The sequence below is a fragment of the Eurytemora carolleeae genome, unplaced genomic scaffold, assembly GCF_000591075.1.
Source record: "Eurytemora carolleeae unplaced genomic scaffold, Eaff_2.0 scaffold186, whole genome shotgun sequence".
Taxonomy (NCBI): domain Eukaryota; kingdom Metazoa; phylum Arthropoda; class Copepoda; order Calanoida; family Temoridae; genus Eurytemora; species Eurytemora carolleeae.
Window position 1 is genome coordinate 12,891 of NW_019396163.1, and position 21,367 is coordinate 34,257.

General features: G+C 34.6%; 2 protein-coding genes across 11 annotated transcripts in view; both read left to right on the forward strand.

The window, feature by feature from the left end:
- Positions 1-1,330: 1,330 nt before the first annotated feature.
- Positions 1,331-15,578, forward strand: LOC111696882 (rho GTPase-activating protein 19). Of its 10 annotated transcripts, none has more exons than XM_023466649.1 (21): positions 1,331-1,570; positions 1,994-2,098; positions 3,495-3,596; positions 3,930-4,043; positions 4,620-4,745; positions 5,080-5,181; positions 5,307-5,378; positions 5,898-6,018; positions 6,943-7,043; positions 7,571-7,679; positions 8,041-8,343; positions 8,570-8,699; positions 9,051-9,149; positions 9,982-10,200; positions 10,315-10,378; positions 10,851-11,021; positions 11,692-11,787; positions 12,797-12,973; positions 14,574-14,691; positions 14,866-15,045; positions 15,301-15,578. In XM_023466649.1, the coding sequence occupies exons 1-20, from the start codon at positions 1,526-1,528 to the stop codon at positions 14,898-14,900; spliced, it is 2,409 nt and encodes an 802-aa protein (XP_023322417.1). In that variant the 5' UTR covers positions 1,331-1,525; the 3' UTR covers positions 14,901-15,045; positions 15,301-15,578. The 10 variants fall into 10 exon arrangements, with proteins under 10 accessions (XP_023322417.1, XP_023322419.1, XP_023322416.1 ...); XM_023466651.1 differs by having other exon boundaries at positions 15,326-15,578; XM_023466648.1 differs by having other exon boundaries at positions 14,866-15,027.
- LOC111696884 (ubiquitin-conjugating enzyme E2 S) overlaps positions 15,560-21,367 on the forward strand; it is a 6,372-nt gene continuing 564 nt past the window's right edge. The window contains exons 1-5 of the mRNA XM_023466657.1: positions 15,560-15,644; positions 16,979-17,119; positions 18,414-18,554; positions 20,467-20,608; positions 21,262-21,349. Coding sequence (XP_023322425.1) covers positions 16,985-17,119; positions 18,414-18,554; positions 20,467-20,608; positions 21,262-21,349 — 506 coding nt within the window. The 5' untranslated portion in view covers positions 15,560-15,644; positions 16,979-16,984. The remainder of the gene's footprint in view (positions 15,645-16,978; positions 17,120-18,413; positions 18,555-20,466; positions 20,609-21,261; positions 21,350-21,367) is intronic.

Genomic DNA, 21,367 nt, shown 5'->3' on the forward strand with positions numbered 1-21,367 from the left:
ATTTTTGAGACATATTTTGATTTTTTGTTTTTCCAGGAAAATAACGATTGATAATGGGATTGAGAAATCCTTCGAAACTGAGGAAAGTAGTGAACTGGAGAATTATACGACGCTCGAGGCTGAGAAAGAAAATCCCGGTCGGTCTCGACATGAGCTCGAGATGGCCTTGCATAAACGTTCCTTGTCTCGACCCGGCTCCAGACAAGTGCTTACTTCTATAGATATGAACTCGAAATCCTCGACGAAGAATGTGGATAAATCCTTCCTGTCTCCCGTTAAGGAGAAGCTGACCCAGTCTTATATTGGGTCCGGAGGGAAACCAAGGATGGTTTTGGGTAAACTAGGAGAGGAGTCTACTACTGGAACCTGTTGCTCAGCAAAGGTAAGACTTGGTATAATACTTGACTCGGGTGTATATTTTCTCTAAAAAGCAATCTATTTTACCTTACCTTTCTGAAATATTTTTCCCCCCACGAAAGTTATACACGCTTTTTTAGGTTTATTCGCTGAATTTGGGGAAATAAATGATTAAGTACCAAAAGATTGAAAAAAGTCGCATTTGATATCAAATTTTCATTCTCCCCCCCCCCCCAAATCATCAAAAAATATCCTTCGTAATTCTGAAAAACATACACTCCTAAGCCTTGGCTAAAGGGTCTGTGGGTGCAATTTCAATTGATTGTTAGTTGATAAAAGCAATAAATAATTCTTACAGTAAGTTCTACAGAACTGTGGAATAGGAAGAAAACATTTTCTCAATCTTTAGTGTTTTGATGTTTTTAGTTTTATTAGTTTAACATTAAGATCAACTTTTTAATCAATATGGGATTGTGTTCACTGCACGTGCACAAGTTTCTTGTTTTATGTTCATTTGACCAGTTAAAATCATAAATTGAATCCTAAGCGGAGTCTTCATATTCACAGTTGTGTGGGTCCCCCTGTAGTTATTGCGCAAAATCGCAAAATAACCCATAAGTTTGGTAATCTGCTTTCATCCTAATCCTAAAAATTCCAGTTTAAAGAAAACATTCGAGAAAACATTGTTGCGGCATAGTATATGATAAACTGGAAGATTTATGCTGAACAAAAATAATGTAAATTTGTCATTTTTCCAGTCTGCTCTGGAGCATGTAAGACTGGAGCGTGATGCTGCAATTAGCCAGCTGTCAGCAACTAGAGCTGCACTGCGAGATGCCACTGACAAGATCTCTAGATCGAACAGAAGGAAGCAGAAGGTGGAGAAGGCTATAGTTGATCAGCTGAGTAAAACCAGAACTGTTCTCAAGAAAGCTCAGGATAATCTGGAAGGATGCAGCTCAGAAAATAATTGAAAATATTATGAATGATTGAGAAAGTATTTTTACATAATTTTTTGTATTTTTTTATAGATAAATTTTTGTTATTTGTTTAGACTAAAATGTAACGTTAATACGCTTAATGTAACGCCTTGTATCTAAGTTTGTACATTCTTATTGATCTATTGAATTATATAATATTTGTAGAAATAATGACAGGCTTGTAGAAAATGTGCGGAAACATGTCGGGGCTAGATCTTGCTCTTCATATGAAGGTAAGGACCCTGAACTTTTTGGTTGATTGATTGATTCAGCTATTTTTTTAAAAATATTTTTTATTCATCTATTTTTCACTTTTTGAATGATTAATTCACTACTTGATTCATTCATTCAATATTTATTTCTTGCTTAATTCATTCACTGCATAACTGATACTTACACTTCTAAATTGATTTAATAAATACTTGATTGATTCATTGACGACTAGATAAATTCATTTACTACTTGATATATTCATTTCTTGATAAATCAATTCACCGCTTGATTGATTCATTGAATACCTTAATCATTTATATATGCCTCATTAAGAAATGGATTTATTGATTGGTTAATTAAGTTATAGATAAATTGTTCGATTGATTAATTTAACGATTAATTGACTAATTAATTGACTAATTGATTGATTGACTTGTGTGCAGATGACTGAGCCTGAGTACTACCATAGTATGGTTAAGATGCACCTCTCCTTCCTACTCGACCTTCACACTGACGAGTGTGATTGCAGCTTCCTTTACGAGAAACAGGTACCCGGGATTATTATTATTATTAATTATTATCATTCAACCTAGTCAAAGTATCATGTTAATATAGGTATGTTACTTTGAGCTCCAGGGATGAGCTCCTGGCAACTTACTCTGTCTGTTTGGGTTTTAATGAATCACATAAACCTGTTAATCATTCTTTTATATATTCTTTTATATACACTACAAAGGACAAGACCTGAGAGACAACTGTACGGATTTCTAGCAGCCTTTATTCTTATATTAATTGTTTCCTAAAGTTTTAAAGTTTTTTCTTTCTTTTTAAAATCACGCAGCACTCTTATTAATTTGACAACATTAAACTTGGGATTTTTGACAACATTAAACTTGGGATTAAACTTAGGATTTTTAGCATGGAAGACTTTCAGGTCTCCATTCAAGTCTTATCCTTTGTGGTTAACCCTGTACATTACAAAAAAACATAACACACTCTATATTTCTAAGACATTCGTAAAATGAACCCTGCGTGGGTTTAGTGCCAAGGGGCACTTTTTTGGACTATTGGAAAAAACCAATGCAATTTGTATAGGACAGGTGGATCTGTTTCAACCGGTCATGATGTATTTTTACCCATCTGGATTCTGGAAACAATCGAAAATTTGATAACTATTGACTTTCCAGATGTTTCATGGCAAAAATTTTGTTTATTATTGTTTTTTTTTTGTTTTTTTTTGATATTCTATATTTTAAATTTTGGTTTTTCTCAGATTATATATTCCATATGAAGTACGAGACACCGTAGAACCTAGGATGATCTTTTAGGAAAGTTAAAAAGAGAAAATAAACGGGATTGCTCTAGTTTTCTCAGATTATATATTCCATATGAAGTACGAGACAACGTAGAACCTAGGATGATCTTTTAGGAAAGTTAAAAAGAGAACATAAACGGGATTGCTCTAGTTTTCTCAGATTATATATTCCATATGAAGTACGAGACACCGTAGAACCTAGGATGATCTTTTAGGAAAGTTAAAAATAGAACATAAACGGGATTGCTCTAGTTTTCTCAGATTATATATTCCATATGAAGTACGAGACACCGTAGAACCTAGGATGATCTTTTAGGAAAGTTAAAAGAGAACGGAAATGGGTTTGCTCTAGTTTTTGGACTTTTGAATTTTGATAAGCCAGTTGTGAGCCTTGATAAGCTGGGAGCTCCCGACCATAGCAGTGTCGATCAGGATGCACTGTTCGAGCCGATCCTATCCACTTGGGGACTGAGTCCTGTTGGCTATATACTTTTAGTTATAGTATTCATTCAAATTTGAGATCATTCGTTAGTATCTCTTTATTGTACCTAAGTCAATATTACACTTTACATTGTGCATAATGCACATGTTCTTTAATGCTAATTTTAAAGGAACTAAATGTTTATTAGGAAAAGGAATCCACTCTGCTAAAAGCATTTACTCCCATGAAGAAGAAATCCACGAAAGGAGTAATGGACGGAATACCTCTAACACAGGAAGGAGTTTGTCAGGTACAGTCAACAACTTCGAAAAAAAATAAGAGGGTTCCGTCGGAATCATCCTAAATAGCATAACTTTACCCATAACGCAAGGCCCAACGTATCTATTCTACGGGTTCAAAATAGAAGTTATTTTTGTAAAAGCAATGCAGCCTATTTTTGCATGGAGTTTTTCCTATAAAATTCGACCCGCTTATAATTTTTAACTAAGCTAAGTACTTTCTCGTTGAGTGGCCCAATCAGAATTTAAGGCAAATCGGTCTATGGGGTTATGAACTATGATCGAACATCCAAACAGACAAACGGAGATAATATATAGAATGAAGAAGTTGTTAATTGTCCTAGGTGTATCAGATAATAGAATACCTTGGCCGCTCACACAATATCACGTCGGAGGGACTTTTCAGGAAACATGGAAACCTTAAGAAACAACAAGCATTGAAGGAACGACTTAACAAGGTTGATTTTATACGCCTTACGTTTTTTTAAGGGGGTATCCAGGTCCACTGTTCATTGTCCAACAAGAGAAAACGATAACATTTGGACCGTCAGCGCCAAAGTACGAATAGCGGTCAGAAAACTAAATATTTCGCACAGTTTGCCACCTAGCGGTCAGTTTCAAGATATATATATAAATATGTTAAACCATGTTTATTGCCTTATGAGGATCGAGAGATCTGAAACAATTTGTATTATTAATATGAAAACTGAGAAGATGTTCTAAATATTGCTTTATAGTTATATAAATATATAAATATGTAATGCAGGGTGTACTGTACACTGTACATATCAAGCTAGATGAAGACGAGTTTTCTGTACATGAATGTGCGGGTATATGTATATTGTACTGCAGGGTGTACCCCTAAACCTAGATGAAGATAAGTTCTCTGTACATGAATGTGCTGGAATATATTTATATTTATATATATATATATATATATATATTGTACTGCAGGGTGTACTCCTGAACTTAGACGAAGATGAGTTCCCTGTACATGAATGTGTTGGTATATATCTATATATATTGTACTGTAGGGTGTACCCCTGAACCTGGATGAAGACGAGTTCTCTGTACATGAATGTGCTGGTGTACTAAAGAACTTCCTAGCTAACCTTCCTGAACCTCTTCTTACTGATGCATACTATAGAGCACACTGTCAGGTATTTTCAAAATGGTTAAATTTATCGTCGTTAGAGGTCGGAGATTATGAATTGTATGACGTACTTCTCTAGTGTGGAATTGAGTTTACTAGAGAAATAGTTCAAATAGCACACCTACTCAACTACACCTACTCAACTACACCTACTCAACTACACCTACTCAACTACACCTATTCAACTACTTGCTATTTATTAAATCCGACCTCAGTCACTTTAGACTTTCAAAAAAAGTACAAACACCTAAAAAACATTAAAAGAAAAAAAATAATTTAATTGAAATAATTGGATGAAATTTAAATCTTTTATGATGGAAATTTAATTTTTATATATTTAGATACCTCTTCTCTGCCGGGAAACCATGTCTGAAGAGGATCGTCAAGCAGGATTTGATCGTCAGATATCTTCTCTTCAACTTCTGTTCCAGCTCATTCCAGAGGTAAAAACGTAATAACGAAACTGAAACGGAAAACCGAAACCGAAACCGGAACTGAATCTGAACGAAACCGAAATCGAAATCAAAACGAACTGTAAATAATTAATATCAAATTTTTCTATGATCAGGTAAATTACACTCTTCTGAAAGATCTATTGACCTTCCTTCACGCAGTTTCTCTAAGACAAGATTCAAATAAGGTAAACAGCGAATTTAAACTTTAGACACTCATAAATAATATAATTCATAAATTTTGATTTTTTATATGTACAAAGTATTAATCTCTGATTGTGTGTCTGTTTGGAAAGAAACCCCTTGGTCGATTCCAGCTATAAAAATCAAGCCACTCATTTATAATTTTAAACCAAGCTGAGAAAGTTCCCGTGGTTCGGCCGAGTTCCCAAATCAAATTTTGGGAATAATCAGTCATGAGTTATGAACGTACATCGAAAGAAAAAGAGAATACTGCTTTTTATATATTATTTTTATTATTATTATTACCAATCAACCTACAATGGAGCTCAACATAACATGTCCTGAAGGCAATGTTACGTTTAGCTCCAGGGTTGAAATTCTTAGAATTAGAGCTTTTACAGTGAATTTTAGACTAGATAATCTGTTATGTTTTTTTTGATAGGTAATGGAACAAGTTGATAGGTATCATCAATAATAATGATAAAAATGATAAAAAGGGAATTTATAAATTTCTGATTGTGTAGATGAATGCTGGGAACCTAGGAACCGTGTTCTCTACTCATATTCTTTGCCCCCGGAAACTTGCTCCTGAATCCTTACAGTCGAACCATCAGTTGTTCAGTCGGGCAGTCACATTTATGATAGGTACTATAGCTTTCATACTAGAGGTACCGACAGGACAGGACTACCGGGAATTTGTTGGGTTTACAGATGGGGCCGTCGCATACCGCCACACGGCGGTGTATTNTACTCCTCTTTAAAAGCATGTGTTTTGTGTTTCATGATGAGAATTGACGAAATGAATATATAATGATAATCTTTTCATTTACTAACATTGTAACAACTGTAGCTTCATTGATTTATAAAGGTTTCAATTTATAGTTACTTTTCCCGTTCATATATTTATTCTTGAATAGATCTTGTAAACCCGCAATAAATTTAAATTTCGTCTTTGTTAGAGAGCTATTTCGAGAGAAAAACATGTATTTTTAAAGCAAAAGCACAAGAAAGCACAGTGGTTTCGGCATAATCTAAACATATAAATAGATTCTAACATCCATACAGAAAAGATTTAGGGGCGTCGGCAGCACGCCAAAAGCTTGATTTAGTCATAGTAGCGTGTTGAAAAATCCTATTTTAAAAATTTTCTATGAAATTGCGAAATTCTCAACTAGAACATAACAACTAAACAACTTTGAGACTTATCTAAAAAGAAATTCTTACGCGGCCAAGCCTTATTTGACATAATAAGAGGTTTATGGAACAATCTCATTTTGGCTGACCCCCCCCCCCCCAATACCCAACTGTGCACCATAGACTTGACTCTCACTAATGTATTTACACTAATGTCTTCACTGAATTAGTCCATTATAACTTAACTGGATAGTTGGTGGGAGCGCAAGCCCAATCCTTAGGATAAGGGTTGACTGCGATATTTTTATTATTGTTATTATAAAATTCCAGAAAAATATTTTTTCCCCCAACTCCAAAAAAATTAAGGTTCGGTAAAAAAATACTTTTTAAGGTTCCAATTTTAATATACTTGAGAAAATTATTATTTGATTTCAGAAAACGCTGAACGTTTGTTTACCATCCCTGAGCAGCTTATTCTTGACGTTGAAAACTATCTTAAGAAGAAGAATTCTGTCTTCCAAACTCCGAAAGCAAAGGTAACCATTTTTATAAATTTAAGTTCGAAACTTGTTTATTATGACATCCCTAATAAAGTGGGACTTATGAAAGGTTCATCTGAGAAGTTTGACAAAGGAATTGAGTCTTTGCCACAAACTCTGATTTTTCTAGATAAAGTGAAAGGAATATTTGAGTTTGTGGCAAAGACTCACTTCCTTTTAAAATAGTTATCCTGTTTTTAACATGTTTAATTTTTAAATTTAATTTTAACAAACTTCTGTAAAAATTTAGATGATGGCAGCTGCAAATAATTTTTTAGTTCTGTATTTCTAGATCTTTATTTTCTTTTTCTTGTTCGTGCATCATCCATCTTGATCGGATATTCTGAACATTGTCTTTCTGAAACTTTGCTAAATTTTGACCCTGAGAGGAAATATATTCCAAAAAAAGTTTAAAACGATGAACAGCCCTAAACTTGCCCTTAATAATCTTTATAAAATGCAAATAATTTTGCGAGAGTTGAAAATGAAAAAAACGTCATAATTTGAATAATTAAAATAATTAGACCCGAAGGAATCCAGTGACTGCAACGCCTAAAGTAGAATCCCCTGTGGTCAATACAGTCTTCAGTTTTGTAGACAGGGAGGCAAGCAAACCAACGGCCAACGCCACAGGTATAAGGTTTTAAATACATAGATTCTAATATTTTGATGAAACCAAAAGCAGTAACATTATAGGTTGTGAAAATAAATTAAAACTGATTTCTATATTTGGTCCTTGATTGAGTACACTTTAATTCTAGAAGGTTCAAAAATCCTAAAAATCAAAGAAATATGCATTATGTATTCTATATTTGTTGCACTAAAAGAAGTTATAAAACTGTGGGTTTGATTCTAGATTCACTTCTAATATTTGTTTTCTTAAGCTTTACATTTATTTTAGAATGTTCAATTAGCTTACAATCTTAAAAAACATGACTTTGTTTTTCATCTGAATAAATTTTCTTACATCTAGCTGACCTTCTTAATTATTTAGATCAAGCTCTAGCTGCGTTGTATGCCCATGTTCAAAGCATGCCTGCTTCTGCACAGAAGAGAAAACTTGTGACCAAGTTGAACCAAGCTAACGGAAAAGGAACCCCCGAAGTGTCCACGTCTGGTTCTGTTCGAACAGTCGGCCGCCGACAGCGGAAATCTGGTGATGGATTGATCAATCTTCTGACACCGCGCCGGAAACGACCGGCCACCGGCAGCTACACGTTTCGGCAGCCGGAAACTAAGCTCGAACAGCAACACAGTTTCCGACGACAAACTTCCTTACAAACACCTCAGATCTCTGGTAAGCTTCTTCTCCCCAGGAATATAAGTATATTACATCGAAAAATACTTTTTCTTACCCCCCTTACCCTCCTCTCGAAAATAATTTATCTTTCATAAAAGTTATATATGCTTGCGTATATAATTTATTTTAAATTAAATTGGTGAAAATATTGGTTTTTTAGGGGGAAAAGTATCAAGAAAGTAGAAAAGGAATGAAGAAAGTATTATTAGAAACGTTTTTTTAGAAAGAGAAAAGGTTTTGTCTCCGAGTCGATCAAGTCCTGGTTTACTTATCTCCGGTAGGACGAGTCCTGATCCTCCAGATGTTAGAGGACGAACTGTTTTATCTCCTGGTCTTCTCTCACCTAGGCCCAGGTACTGTCATGTGATTAAAGATAAGCGAAAAACAATGAAAAGAATTAGAAGGATTTTAAAGGAAAAGCTTCTAAAAATTCTATTTTAAACATATTATAAACTGAACGACATGATGTTTACCAAAGTTGAATACGCTATGACGCTTGGAAGTGACAACCACTAATTCATTGAATGTAAGATTCTCATTTGGTGATGATAATCATGATGTTAATAATGGTAATGATAATGGCGATGATGATGATGATGAAGATAATACTGATAATGATGATACTGATAATGATGATAATGATAATGATGATAATGATGACAATGATGACAATAATTACCATGATGACCATGATGGTACTAAAGGTTGGCTAGCCCCCAAGAGACCCCTGTGAGTCAAGTATCTGATGTGTGTGCTGTGGACGAGGTGGATACTCCGGGCAAATATAGTCAAGAGGACCTAGAGTAAGCACATCTATACATATATACTTTGTTTGGGTGTCTGTCTGTTTGTTTGTCTGCCCGTTTGAATCCAATAAATGTCAAAATGACTAAACCGATCGGGCCCAAATTTAATGTGAGACCTCACATGACCCCAGGGAAAGTGTATGATTGCTCAAAATTACACAAAGTGTCCAAAAGTTAATTTTTGTTAAATGAAAATGAGCAAAAAAAATATTAGTAAGTCTGCGAACTTGTTTGTTTTTGTTTTATATTGTGCAAAGAGAAGATGCTCACAGATAAAGCCATATTTAAAAGTTGAAATAGTTTTAACAGAATTCCGTTACATAACTTTGTAAGAGTTATTTCACTTAATTGTTAAAAATCTGCATTCATGTTTTGGGCACATTTACGATGTTTTGTTACCTAAGTTTGGGTGCTGTTTCCCACTTAGGGTTTCGGGGTCCTGGGATCCCCCTCCTCCCCCCCCCCCCCAATGGGGAGGGTCCTGGGGCACAAAGGATCCCAATTTGGGAAAAATTGGCATACTGTAATACTAATTAAATAATTTAGTAAAATTTTGTTATTATCTTTAAAAAACCTTTTTAAATTAAAACAAAAAATTGTTAGAACTATTTTTTTTACCTAAATTATTTCCCTGTGTCTAATGCTTAAAGACATTCACATAAGAAGTAAAGGAAGATTAAGAAATTTTTTGTTTTTCAATAGATTAGAAATCATGAGAAATTTATGGCAAACAAACACTAAACATCCTTGAACATTGAAATTAAGAGTTTTCATGTAAAAAGAATAATTTTTCAAAATTAAAAATCTAAGAAGTAAAATATTATTTAAGTGAGTCCCTACCTAGCTGCACAGGAGAACATGATGGAAGTTTTATAGTTCCTCCACTTCCTCCCCGTACACCAGCACCTGCTGTAGAGTCCCCCATCACCAGGGCCTCCACGAGGCTGTCCTCGAAGCAGCTGGAGGAAGCTATGACACCGAGGTCTCGTGCTCCGGTTCTAGTTTGCTCTACTTCTCAACTAGATCGCTGGGATGCGCTTATTTCAAGGTAAATTACAATAGTAAGCCAAGAAACTATTATCTAATCTCAATTTATAGGAAAATTAATAAAATAATTATATAATTTTTAACTGAATTTTTTTCTGAAATGAAATATTTCTAGATCTCCGTGTTTACCTGAAAACTACAACGAGGATGAACCAGAGACAGATACATCAACTGATCAGGTTCGTCCGGTCAATAGAGTCAAGCGGTCAAATATAGGTCAAAAGTTCCATCAATAATAATTTAAGTCAATCAATATTAAGTCATTGGGATCTTTTGATCGATCAATAATAGGTCAATAGGATCTAAAGTCTGGTCAATATTAGGTCAATATGATTTATAAATCGGTCAATTTTAGGGCAATAAATTCAATAGGTCTGTCAAACATAAGTCAATATGATTTAGTCTAGAGGTCTGTCAAACATAAGCAAATTACAAAACTAGTTGAACAAATTTAACACAAATTACAATATATTATCAATAATATATCTCTAAACTCAATATGTCAATTCTGTTAATACCGTCAGTTTGTCTATTCTGTGTCAATTTTGTGCAATTCTGTGTCAATTCTGTTTTATTGGTGAACACTTTTACTTAAACAAAGAGGATGATCGTAAAAATTTTAGTCAAAGTATAACATATAGTTGTTTTAAGGAATCTGACCGCTACTTTGCCAGCCTGGAGTGTGAGAGTGAAGGAGATGAACTTGAGGTTGGGTTTAAAGGAGGGAAGAGTGGATGTAGAACCAGATCATTAAGTTCAGATTTTAAACAATATCTTGCTAATCAGGGTCTTCAGGTGCCTAGTGATACTTCGAGTCTTGAGGTACGTTGTTTGTAAGATGTTAGGTACTTTCCTGTAGGCATTTTCCCAAGCGGCAATTTTCCCAGGGGAAATTGTCTCAAATGTGGAGTTTTCCAAGTCTGTCCTAGCCGCAGCTTTCGGCCCCCTAGCATGTTTTAACTGCAGCACTCGGCCCCTTAGCCTATCCAAGCCGCAGTGCTTGGCCCCCATTGCAGCTTTCGGCGCCTCAGAAGGCCTAACCTAACTTTTGGGAAGTTGCCGCTTGGGAAATTGCACTTTTGGGAGTGATTGCCACTTGGGAAATTGTCACTTGGAAAGTCACACTCGGAAAAATGCCTTAGGGAAAGTATCGTAACACCGTTTGTAAGCCTATATGGTTGGTATTTTTAGTTTTTTTTAATCAAGCCGCGCTTAGACAAGTTTTTTTTACTGGCTTGGTCATTTTCAGTTCTTAATATTTGACCTCTTTTTTTTCTAATTTTCTGATCAGAAAATCTTTGCAACCTGCTGTCGTTATCCTTTGATATCTCTAACTATAAGTAGAATTAAACCTGAAAATAGATTTCTATTATCAATAAGACATACTTTGATATTTAATCCTTGTTTTCTTGTTTAATAGGACTTGAAACTCAATTTTTAAACTTGGAAGTTGACAGCAAAGCCACACAATTGAATTAATATATGTTCTCAGGATTCTGTCCTCACGGATTCTGAGTTTAACCAGTCATATAGTAGTGACGTGAGACGCTTACTTCAAGAAGGAGAGAAATTATCAACTTCAATGCAGGTTAGAGGAAACCATATGTTAGGAGTTAATAGTTGTTATATAATTCTAAATTTAATGAACTTCATGTCTTTGTTAACTTTTGAGTATTTTTTATGTTTAATTAGGAAGAGACAAATCTTTGTCACTTTTTTTCTTACTCGTCTTTGCCATGAAAATCCTCGAGTTGTATAATTCGTAGCCCTCGAGTTTAATACATACATGTTTATTTCCGCATAAGTGATATATCAAGATTTGTTTGCCCTTTAGTAAAGCCAATAAAGACAACCATACGAATTCTATCAAGCCTTTTACGGATATTTTCGGGTCCATGAAACCATAAAGAGGAATATATATTGCATATCAATAATACAACAAACCCAAGGCGGACCAGACAGACGACCTTAGGAGGGAATTATATGCATATCGTAAGGGGATCACCTGGGGCCAGGAACAACCCCAGAGATATTTTGTAATAATAATAATAACAATAAAATGTATACCTCCTGTGAAATTCATCTTTGGAAAAAACAATGTTAACTAATTCGCAGCAAAACTAGTTTATTACTTAAAATGAAACTGTAGGTGTTAGGAGGGCGCAAAATGTTAACATTATCCTAAATGTAATGAATTTAACGTCTTTGTTCAGTTTTCAGTCTTTTTTTATGTTAATTAGAAAGATATAAATCTTAGAAGTTTTCTTGCGTACTTGCTTGAATCAAGATTTGTTGCTCTTAAGAATCCCGTCCCCAAGAACCAACAAGCTTGTTGAGAAGTCCCAAAGATCCCCCCAGTCTAGGGAGTGGTCCCCAAGAAAACCCCAGCCTGTGGAGAGGTCCCTAAGATCCCCCCAGTCTGTCCCTGAGAACCATCCAGTCTAGAGAAAGGTTCNCTGTATTGAACTGGTTCTAACCCTGTATCTTGATGTTGACTGTTTAGGCTGTACTTGATGGTTCTAACCCTGTATCTTGATGTTGACTGTTTAGGCTGTACTTGATGGTTCTAACCCTGTATCTTGATGTTGACTGTTTAGGCTGTACTTGATGGTTCTAACCCTGACCTATTGGACGACAATGAACCAGTAAACAAGTCTCCTCGTCTCTCCTTGTCCAGACCCATCTCGTCCTCCAGTCCTACACCAGGCTGTAGTCCGTCCTACTCCAGGACCTCGTCCACATCTACCATCAAGGCAGTAGATCAATCTATCCAGGTATTTACCAGTTATATCCAGCTATTGAAAATGTAGTTGCATTAGGTTTGGCTAGTTAAATTATTTCCCTAGTTCACTTTTGCTCACACTAGAAACTAGAAAGTTAGCTCAACCATCAAATATTTCTTTCTTTTTAATATTCTTTGTGTCCAACCTTGGGTTTGACTTTTGAACATATTTCACGTGTTAAATTGAGATTTTTCGCATTTACTATTTTATCTTATGTTGAACGATTCCTTGTGGAATTTTTAAATATTAAGTCTTTTATGCTATTTTTAAAATGGGTTTGAATAAATGATTAAACATTTCAATGCTATATCGTTTCAGGCTTTTATATAGCTCTCGTTAGTCGTTAGCCCTGTGCGAGATCCGTATTCGAATACATTGTCTAATGTCATCAATGATTTATAGTTCTATAGTTTTAAAGCGATTTATAAAAACCTTACTTTTGAATGAAATTGTATCTTGGCCACTTCCTTGCTGTTCTATACTGTAAAAATCTGCTAGTAGTTGTCAATATCAAAACTGTTCCTAAATCTTGTCAACTTTCTGATCAATTTAAATATTTTGATCATCGTTCATTATATAGTAAATGCCTTGGTAAGGAATCGATTGCATTTTTTACGGTATTTTTTAACTAAAGACTTACAAAAAATATACTGATAGTCCCTTAACATGTTTGCCGTGAGGATCATTATTGTTGTAAAATCTAGGTGCTAGGTGTGGGAAAGGGTGGTACATTTGTTTCAACATATTTTGTTAACTACTCTCGTGCTAGTTGTCCAGTGCAGTAGAGGGGGCGGGGTGGGAAAAGGGAGGGGTTTAAATATACAATGGAGGAAGGTAGGGGGGGGGGGGTTATGAATATTTGTGGAACCAGATGACATTTCAATTGACAAGTATGAAATTCTCCCGGTTTAAAAAAATATTTTTGAAATTTTTACTCAAATTAAAATACTTATACAGGGTTTGAATGTAACAACCCCGGGTCCTCCCGATCCTTCCAAGCTTTAATTATTCCACCAAGCTTAGGCCAAATTATGTTTGTTTTTTTCTGTACTTCTATTTGCATTTATGCATTAATAATATATGTGTTTATATATGTGCTAGAAGTTTACTTTGTTTAATGTCAACGGAAGTTTCCGGTCAGTCGGCTCAGAAAATGTGACCTGAATTCTGTCTGGTCGACCCTCCCCCCCCCTCCCGGTCTCCCCTCCCCTTCTTTTTCAAATATCCATAATAACCATGGTTCAGTTCAGTTCTCTAATCCGTTATAGTAACTCACCCATTTCGTTACACGTGGAAAATATACGGTTAATTTCATAACCAAGCTAGAGAAATATAACACTAGGGTTTCTCGACCTTAGAGATACTGTGGAATGTCTGATTCACAACGTTACCCTTTGAACCTTTGTCGGAGTAACAATAATTGTTTCTCCAGCCTAGATCATGAAGCCAACATTTTAGAGAAGCAACAATTAAATATTAACAGTATATCCTAGATCAAACAAAGGTTGAAGAAAAAAGGGTTTAAACCTGAAAAACGGATGAACCCTGATGTCTATGTCTCCGACAAAACCCTGACATAAACTTTATTTAGGAGTCGGGTGAAGTAGATGAGAATATTGATCCTAACCTCCGGGTTCCAAAACGGGGTCGGAAAAGACGATCTTTAACTGAACTTGGAGCTAAAAACCCTCTCGGAGCTAACAATCAAGGGAATATTTTCTTTGAAACAGATCTTTAAAAAGTTTTCAATTTTTTTGTTCTCTTTCATCTATTCTTCTTCTTTAAACTTTGCAATTTGATTCTCTAATCTTTTCCACTGTTTTTTTTTCTATTTCAATTATTCCAATGAAGTAATTAAAAAGTGCAATTCTTTTCATTGAAAGATATTCAAGTAGTGAACGGAAGGAATAATGTATAATATACTGTAGACATCATGATTATGTTAAAAACCTGCATTTTTGAAATATTGATTCATATATCTTCATTTGCAAATCTATCCAATTTGTTTTTCTGTAAAAAAAACCTGAGCTGGGAACTTTAGAGTGGTGGATATCGAGATCAATGTTTGATCCTCTCTTTTTCTTTATCTCGAGAAACCTTATCTTGTATAAAAGTGTATAAAATTCAACCAATCAGAGTCGCGTTTTTTTGCGTGCCATTTAAGATTAATGTACAGAAACGGGAGGGACTCTCTAATTTTGAAGAACGTGGTTTTGATTTTTCTGTAATATATCAAAATAAAGAGTGGAGTAAACATAAACGTGTTCCATTGGGTATTCAGATTAAGCAGTCGGAATTAAAGGTATCCCATTCTAAAGGTCCCACTCTGATTATCTGTTCAAGTTATGACGAGCATATTATTTATGCTGATATCAAACTGACTGGGCTTGGCAAGTGATCTCAAACTGATTATCGATCGATCAATGATTGATCAATGATCGATCAATGATTGATCAATCTTGTAAATGTAAATACTATAAACATGAATTCTGATTACTCTTATAAATGGTGAAGACATATCATATAGATATGTTGACCCACAATTATTATTATTATCAGTTATATTTGTTAAGGATAATGATAATTAATTTCAGAATTATTTCTCTTAAATGCAAATACATCCTCTGCACAACATCCTGTGAATCCAGTTTGATAATATAAGGTAAACTTTTAGTCAGAGGGCGGAAACCTCATGTGTGTGTGTCCTTACCAAAAGAGTGTGCGTCTGTTAAAGAGTTTCGTTATGGAACCGATCTTGAACCAAATATTTATATTGTAGGTATTTATAGTATATAAGAATCTCGGCATTGGTCCTATACAGTCTAAGAGAGTACATTTGTGTTCTACAAAAAAGACCCTGCAAAGCATAGGGACTGCTTTTCTCATGCAAGACCAGTGCCATTTCCTTTGTTTGTATTCACTGCTATCAGTGCATTCCACTGATGCATAATCTTAGTTTTAAAATAAAACGTCTGTTCATGATAATGATTATTAAGTAAGTCAGTAAGTCAAGTAAAACTTGGACTTATGACTTTGGGATCTTCTAATAGGGATCTTTCACTCCGTTCCTTTCACTGAGGAGCTTGTAGAAAAAATCTACAAAAGAATTCGATAAAGGAATCTTGGAGTTTGACAAATTTAAAATTTTGACAAAATTATAGATAAATGATTAATCTTGAAACTTTCAAATTGTTTTTAAAGTGCTTAAAAGAATTAAAAATATTGTTCGATGAAGTTTGAATTTTGACATCTTTGTTAGGTTATAATAGCGTTCAAGTTGGATTTATTGCTTTTTACGATTTAAAAATAGTCGACAATGGATTCTTGACGAAGGTTTCTTGACAACGGACTTTTTAAAAAGAATTATGGGAAAAGAATATTTGACCATGGCTATTTGGCATAATTGATCTTAGACAACGGATATTTGACATAGAATCATGGACAAAGTATCTTGAACAAAGAATATTTGACACCGAATCATGGTCAAAGTATTTTGAACAAAGGGTATTTGACATAGAATCATGGACAATGTATTTTTATTTTAAACAAAGGATTTCACAAAGAATCATGGATAACGTCTTTTGAACACAGGATATTTGTCATAGATTGATGGACAAAGTATTTTAAACAAGGATATTTGACATAGAATAATGGACAAAGTATTTCGAACAAAGGATATTTGACAAAGATTCATGGACAAAGTATTTCAAGCAAAGGATATTTGACATAGAATCATGGACATAGTATTTCGAACAAAAGATATTTGACAAAGAATCATGGACAAAGTATCTTGGACAAAGGATATTTGACATAGAATCATGGACAAGGGAGCTTGAACAAAGGATTTTTGACAAAAGGATTTTGAACAGCGAATTCTTATCAAAGAATGTTTAACAAAGAATCTTGGGCAACAAATATTTGACTACGGATATTTGACAAAAGACCTTGCATAATTGCTCTTCGACCAAGGATATTTGACCACATGTTTTGTTTTAGGTCGTCATGATGTCAAGTAATATGGAGAATGTCGCGCCTAACGTACTGCGTACTGTACTGAAACAGGCCCAGGCTCTTGTACAGGAGAAGATGGAGGGAATACATGTACTGCTCAACGATGATGATATGACCGATATTCAGGTACAGGGTGTCCCACGAAACATGACAGTATGCAGGACGACTTGAATGTCGTCTTGATTTTTGATATAATTTGCTGCGTTTATTTGTCAACCTAATCTTAGAAGTAAATTTCTAGAGATAATAATCACAAAATTCCCCTAGTCCTGCCATTTCCAAAATGTGGTCTGCCTTTTTTGTGCTTTCAATATTGCCCGAGATATGAAGAATTTCGTTCAGATTTCGACAATTTTGCTTTTATTTAACAAAATTGAAATCTGAACCAAACTCTATATATCTCCGGTAATATTGAAAGCACAAAAAACGCAGACCACTTTTTGGAAATGCCAGGGCTAGAAGAATTATGTGATAATTGTTTCAAGAATCATACATGTTAAAGTAGATAGAAGACTAAATGTCAATAATAAATTCAAATATCAAAGACGACTTTCAAGTCGTCTTGCTATTGTCATGTTTCGTGGGACACCCTGTAAGTTTAACAGAATTGAACACTTCAGAATTTAATCCCGATTGCTTAATCTGAATATCTAATGTGGACACTTTTCATTTCCTTCTTAATCCGCTATTTTTCTTTCTTTTTCTCTCCCTGCCAGTTTCCGACCAATGAGTGTTCACTCATTGAATGGCGTGCAAAATTTTTAATTTCCCGGTTTCTCTGATTGGCTGTTCTGGTTTCTTCAAACCCCACACGATTGGTTGAGTTATACTTTTGTTAAGATTAAATTAATCTTGTAATTATTAAAAAGAGAAGATCAATCATTGAACTTGATATCCACAAATCATAAGTTTGTCAATTCAGAACAAGTATATTATTTTTGCTGATGTAAACTAAATTTTTAACAATATTTCTGAATTTTCTGTTTTTTCTGTCTTCAACCAACTGTTTCAAAGTACAAGTATTGTAGGGTTCTACTCAAAAAATGGTAATGTAGGGTGTTTCGAGACCTTTTTATGAATCGATAAGTTTATGATATGGGCCCTATAGCTTTTTATTCCGGAGGCAGTCATTTTTAATTATTACAATGACAGCAATGATATCAACAACAGCAATGAAAGCAATGATAACAATGAAAACATGGATAGCAATAATGACAATGATAACAATGAAAACATGGATAGCAATAATGACAATGATAACAATGATAACAATGATAACAATGATAACAATGATTACAATGATTACAATGATTGCACTAAAAACAAAAACAATAAGAAAGAGAAGCATTTGCAACATTGATACCCTTTTTAATAGTTTCAAGTATAAAATAATAACAATGATAATAATGATACTGACTAGGCTGTCCTGGATGGTCCCCCTGGAACCCCGTATACAGGAGGATGTTTCCGTGTGAAGATAGTATTAAGTAAAGACTACCCGGCTACTCCTCCTAAAGGATTCTTTCTTACAAAGATATTTCATCCAAACGTTGGACCACAGGTAAAAACAATATTCTAGTGGGGGGGGGGGGGATTAGAAAATGAAATTTATAATTGCAAGTTTGTCGATCATTGGAATATAAAACTTTTCGGATTTTAATTTGTAAGCCAGGGAACCGAAACGATACAGGTTATATGGAAAATGTTTAAACTAAGCGTACAAAAATCTTTTAATTTCTGCAAATATGATTTTCACAACAAAACAACATTTATATAAGGTTTATCCTGACAAACAAAATTTCTGTATTGAACTGGAAATTTGAAAATAGAAATCCTTATTTCTTACATTAACAATTTGATTTGATTTGATTTGATTTGATTTGATTTGATTTGATTTGATTTGATTTGATTTGATATGATTTGATTTGATTTGATTTGATTTGATTTGATTTGATTTGATTAATAACCCCCTTGCTTGCTTTACTACTAATTACTAACATATTTCGATTGCAATGTTATCGTACTGTTTAACCTGTTTAAGTGCGCCCTGAATGTGCATCCTTTATGTATGTTCTCAATGTGCATCTTGTATGTGCGTCCTCAATGTGCATCTTGTATGTGTGTCCCTAATATGCATCCTGTATGTGTGTCCTCAATGTGCATCTTGTATGTGTGTTCTCAATGTGCATCCATTTTGCGTGTCCTCAATGTGCATCCTTTATGTGTGTCCTTAATGTGCATCTTTTATGTGCGTCCACAATGTGCATCCTGTAAGTATGTCCTTAATGTGCATCTTGTATATGTGTCCTTAATGTGCATCCTTTATGTGTGTCCTCAATGTGCATCCTGTATGTGTGTCAATCCTCAATTTGAATCCTGTATTTGTGTATTTGTTTATTGTATATTTTTTTTCCTTTATGTGTGTCCTCATTGTGCATCCGGTATATTTGCTGTGATGTGATCCGGAAATTTCTATTTCCTTTATCCGGAAATCTTTCAGCTTAAACTGCGGGGAAACAACTATCTATCTCTCCCACGACCTGGAGGCCACAAAACCAGTGACTCCTAAAAATGTTTGCGCAGTCGCAATGCCCTCGCTGTGCATTCTTTATTTGTGTTCTTATCTTCATCCTGTATGTGTGTCCTCAGTGAGCATCCTGTATATGTGTCCTCAATGTGCATTCTATATGTGTGTCCTAAATTTTCGTACTTTATGTGTGTCCTCAGTGTGCATTCTGTATATATGTCCTCAATGTGCATTCTATATGCGTGTCCTCGATGTTCATCCTTTATGTTTGTCCTTAGTGTGCATCCTGTATATATGTCTTCAATGTGCATCCTTTATGTGTGTCCTCGATGTTCATCCTGTATGTGTGTCCTCGGTGTGCATCCTGTGTATATGTCCTCAATGTGCATCCTTTATGTGTGTCCTCGATGTTCATCCTGTATGTGTGTCCTCAGTGTGCATCCTGTATATGTGTCCTCGATGTTCGTACTTTGTGTGTGTCCTCAGTGTGCATCCTGTATGTGTGTCCTCAATGTCGTCCTGTAAGTGTGTCCTAATTTTGCGTCCTTTATTTGTTTACTCTATGTGCAATCTGTATTTGTGACCTAAATGTGCATCCTGTATATGTGTCCTCAATGTGTATCCGGTGTGTGTCCTTAATGCGTGTCCTTATTAGTGGATCCGGATTAGGGCTTCATCCTTAGTTCTCCTTTTTTACAACAGAGAAATGTGGAATATACTATACTAGACTTTCAGGGCGCCACGCGTCCCTATTCTAGGAATTCTAGAAACTACTTCAGCTTGAATGTTGTTTTTCATGTTTTATGGATTTTTCTGTAAACATCGATAGATATATAAAATTTAAACTTTTTCTTTTTTTTCATTCGAATTTCTTTCTTTTTACCGTTCATAAACAAAGACAAGCGGGTTAAATTTGGATTGTATCGATGCTGATTGTTTTGACTAGGGTGAGATATGTGTGAATACTCTGAAGAAGGATTGGAAACCAGATCTGGGGATTAAACATATTCTTCTGACCATCAAGTGCCTCCTTATTGTTCCTAACCCAGAGTCTGCACTAAATGAAGAGGCCGGAAAACTACTTCTAGGAACAAAACATCAAATTTAACATTTTAATGGTTTCACTGTAAACTACAAACAAAAACAAAAACATTTTGCTCTTAAAACCCAAATCTGAACTGTTGAAAAAAGATATTATTAAAATCTCTGATTGGTTCATGAACTTTTAGCATAAAATTAAGAAAAAAAGAAGAAAAAAATTAGAAAATTCTTCTTTTGTTCAGTAAATCTTAATGATATGTTCATGACTTGGATCCAGATCCATTTTTTCCAGTGTGGATCCAGGATCCGAATCCGCATCAAAATTAAATGGATCCTTAGCACTGCTGTGAAGTAAACTAAAATGATTTGGTCATTTACTCCATTAAAACAGAAGCAAGACACAAACGCCTTTTGACTAAAATGATTTGACAAAGTACTTTTAAATGTTCATATTGAGAGTCTAAAACTGAAGAATGAAAAGTTACAGATTAGTTGTTAGAAACTAAAAAACGAAAAGCTGCTGGCCATGATTACCCGGATTTTTCCAAATATTTATCAATCAAATTAGAAGTTTTTCATTTCTGATAATTTTATAAATGTGCAAAAAGGATAACATACAAATATGCCTAATTCTTGTCTGAAAGATTTTTGAAAAGGCTGGGAATGTCTTTATTAGATTTAATATGATGTATGTTCGTAGAACAATATGATTCTTACTGTGAACGTGCTCGTCTTTATACAGATATACATGCTAAACCATCCAAATCCTCTTCATCTTCAGAAAATAGGTAGCACCCCCCCCCCCC

Excerpts from the sequence above, each read along its gene's own strand:
- LOC111696882 (XM_023466647.1), top strand. The coding sequence starts at position 1,526 with ATGTGCGGAAACATGTCGGGGCTAGATCTTGCTCTTCATATGAAG. Across the intron at positions 5,379-5,897 it reads TAAGACAAGATTCAAATAAG|ATGAATGCTGGGAACCTAGG; the intron begins GTAAACAGCGAA and ends CTGATTGTGTAG. Across the intron at positions 14,692-15,325 it reads TCTCGGAGCTAACAATCAAG|TTATGACGAGCATATTATTT; the intron begins GGAATATTTTCT and ends TATCTGTTCAAG.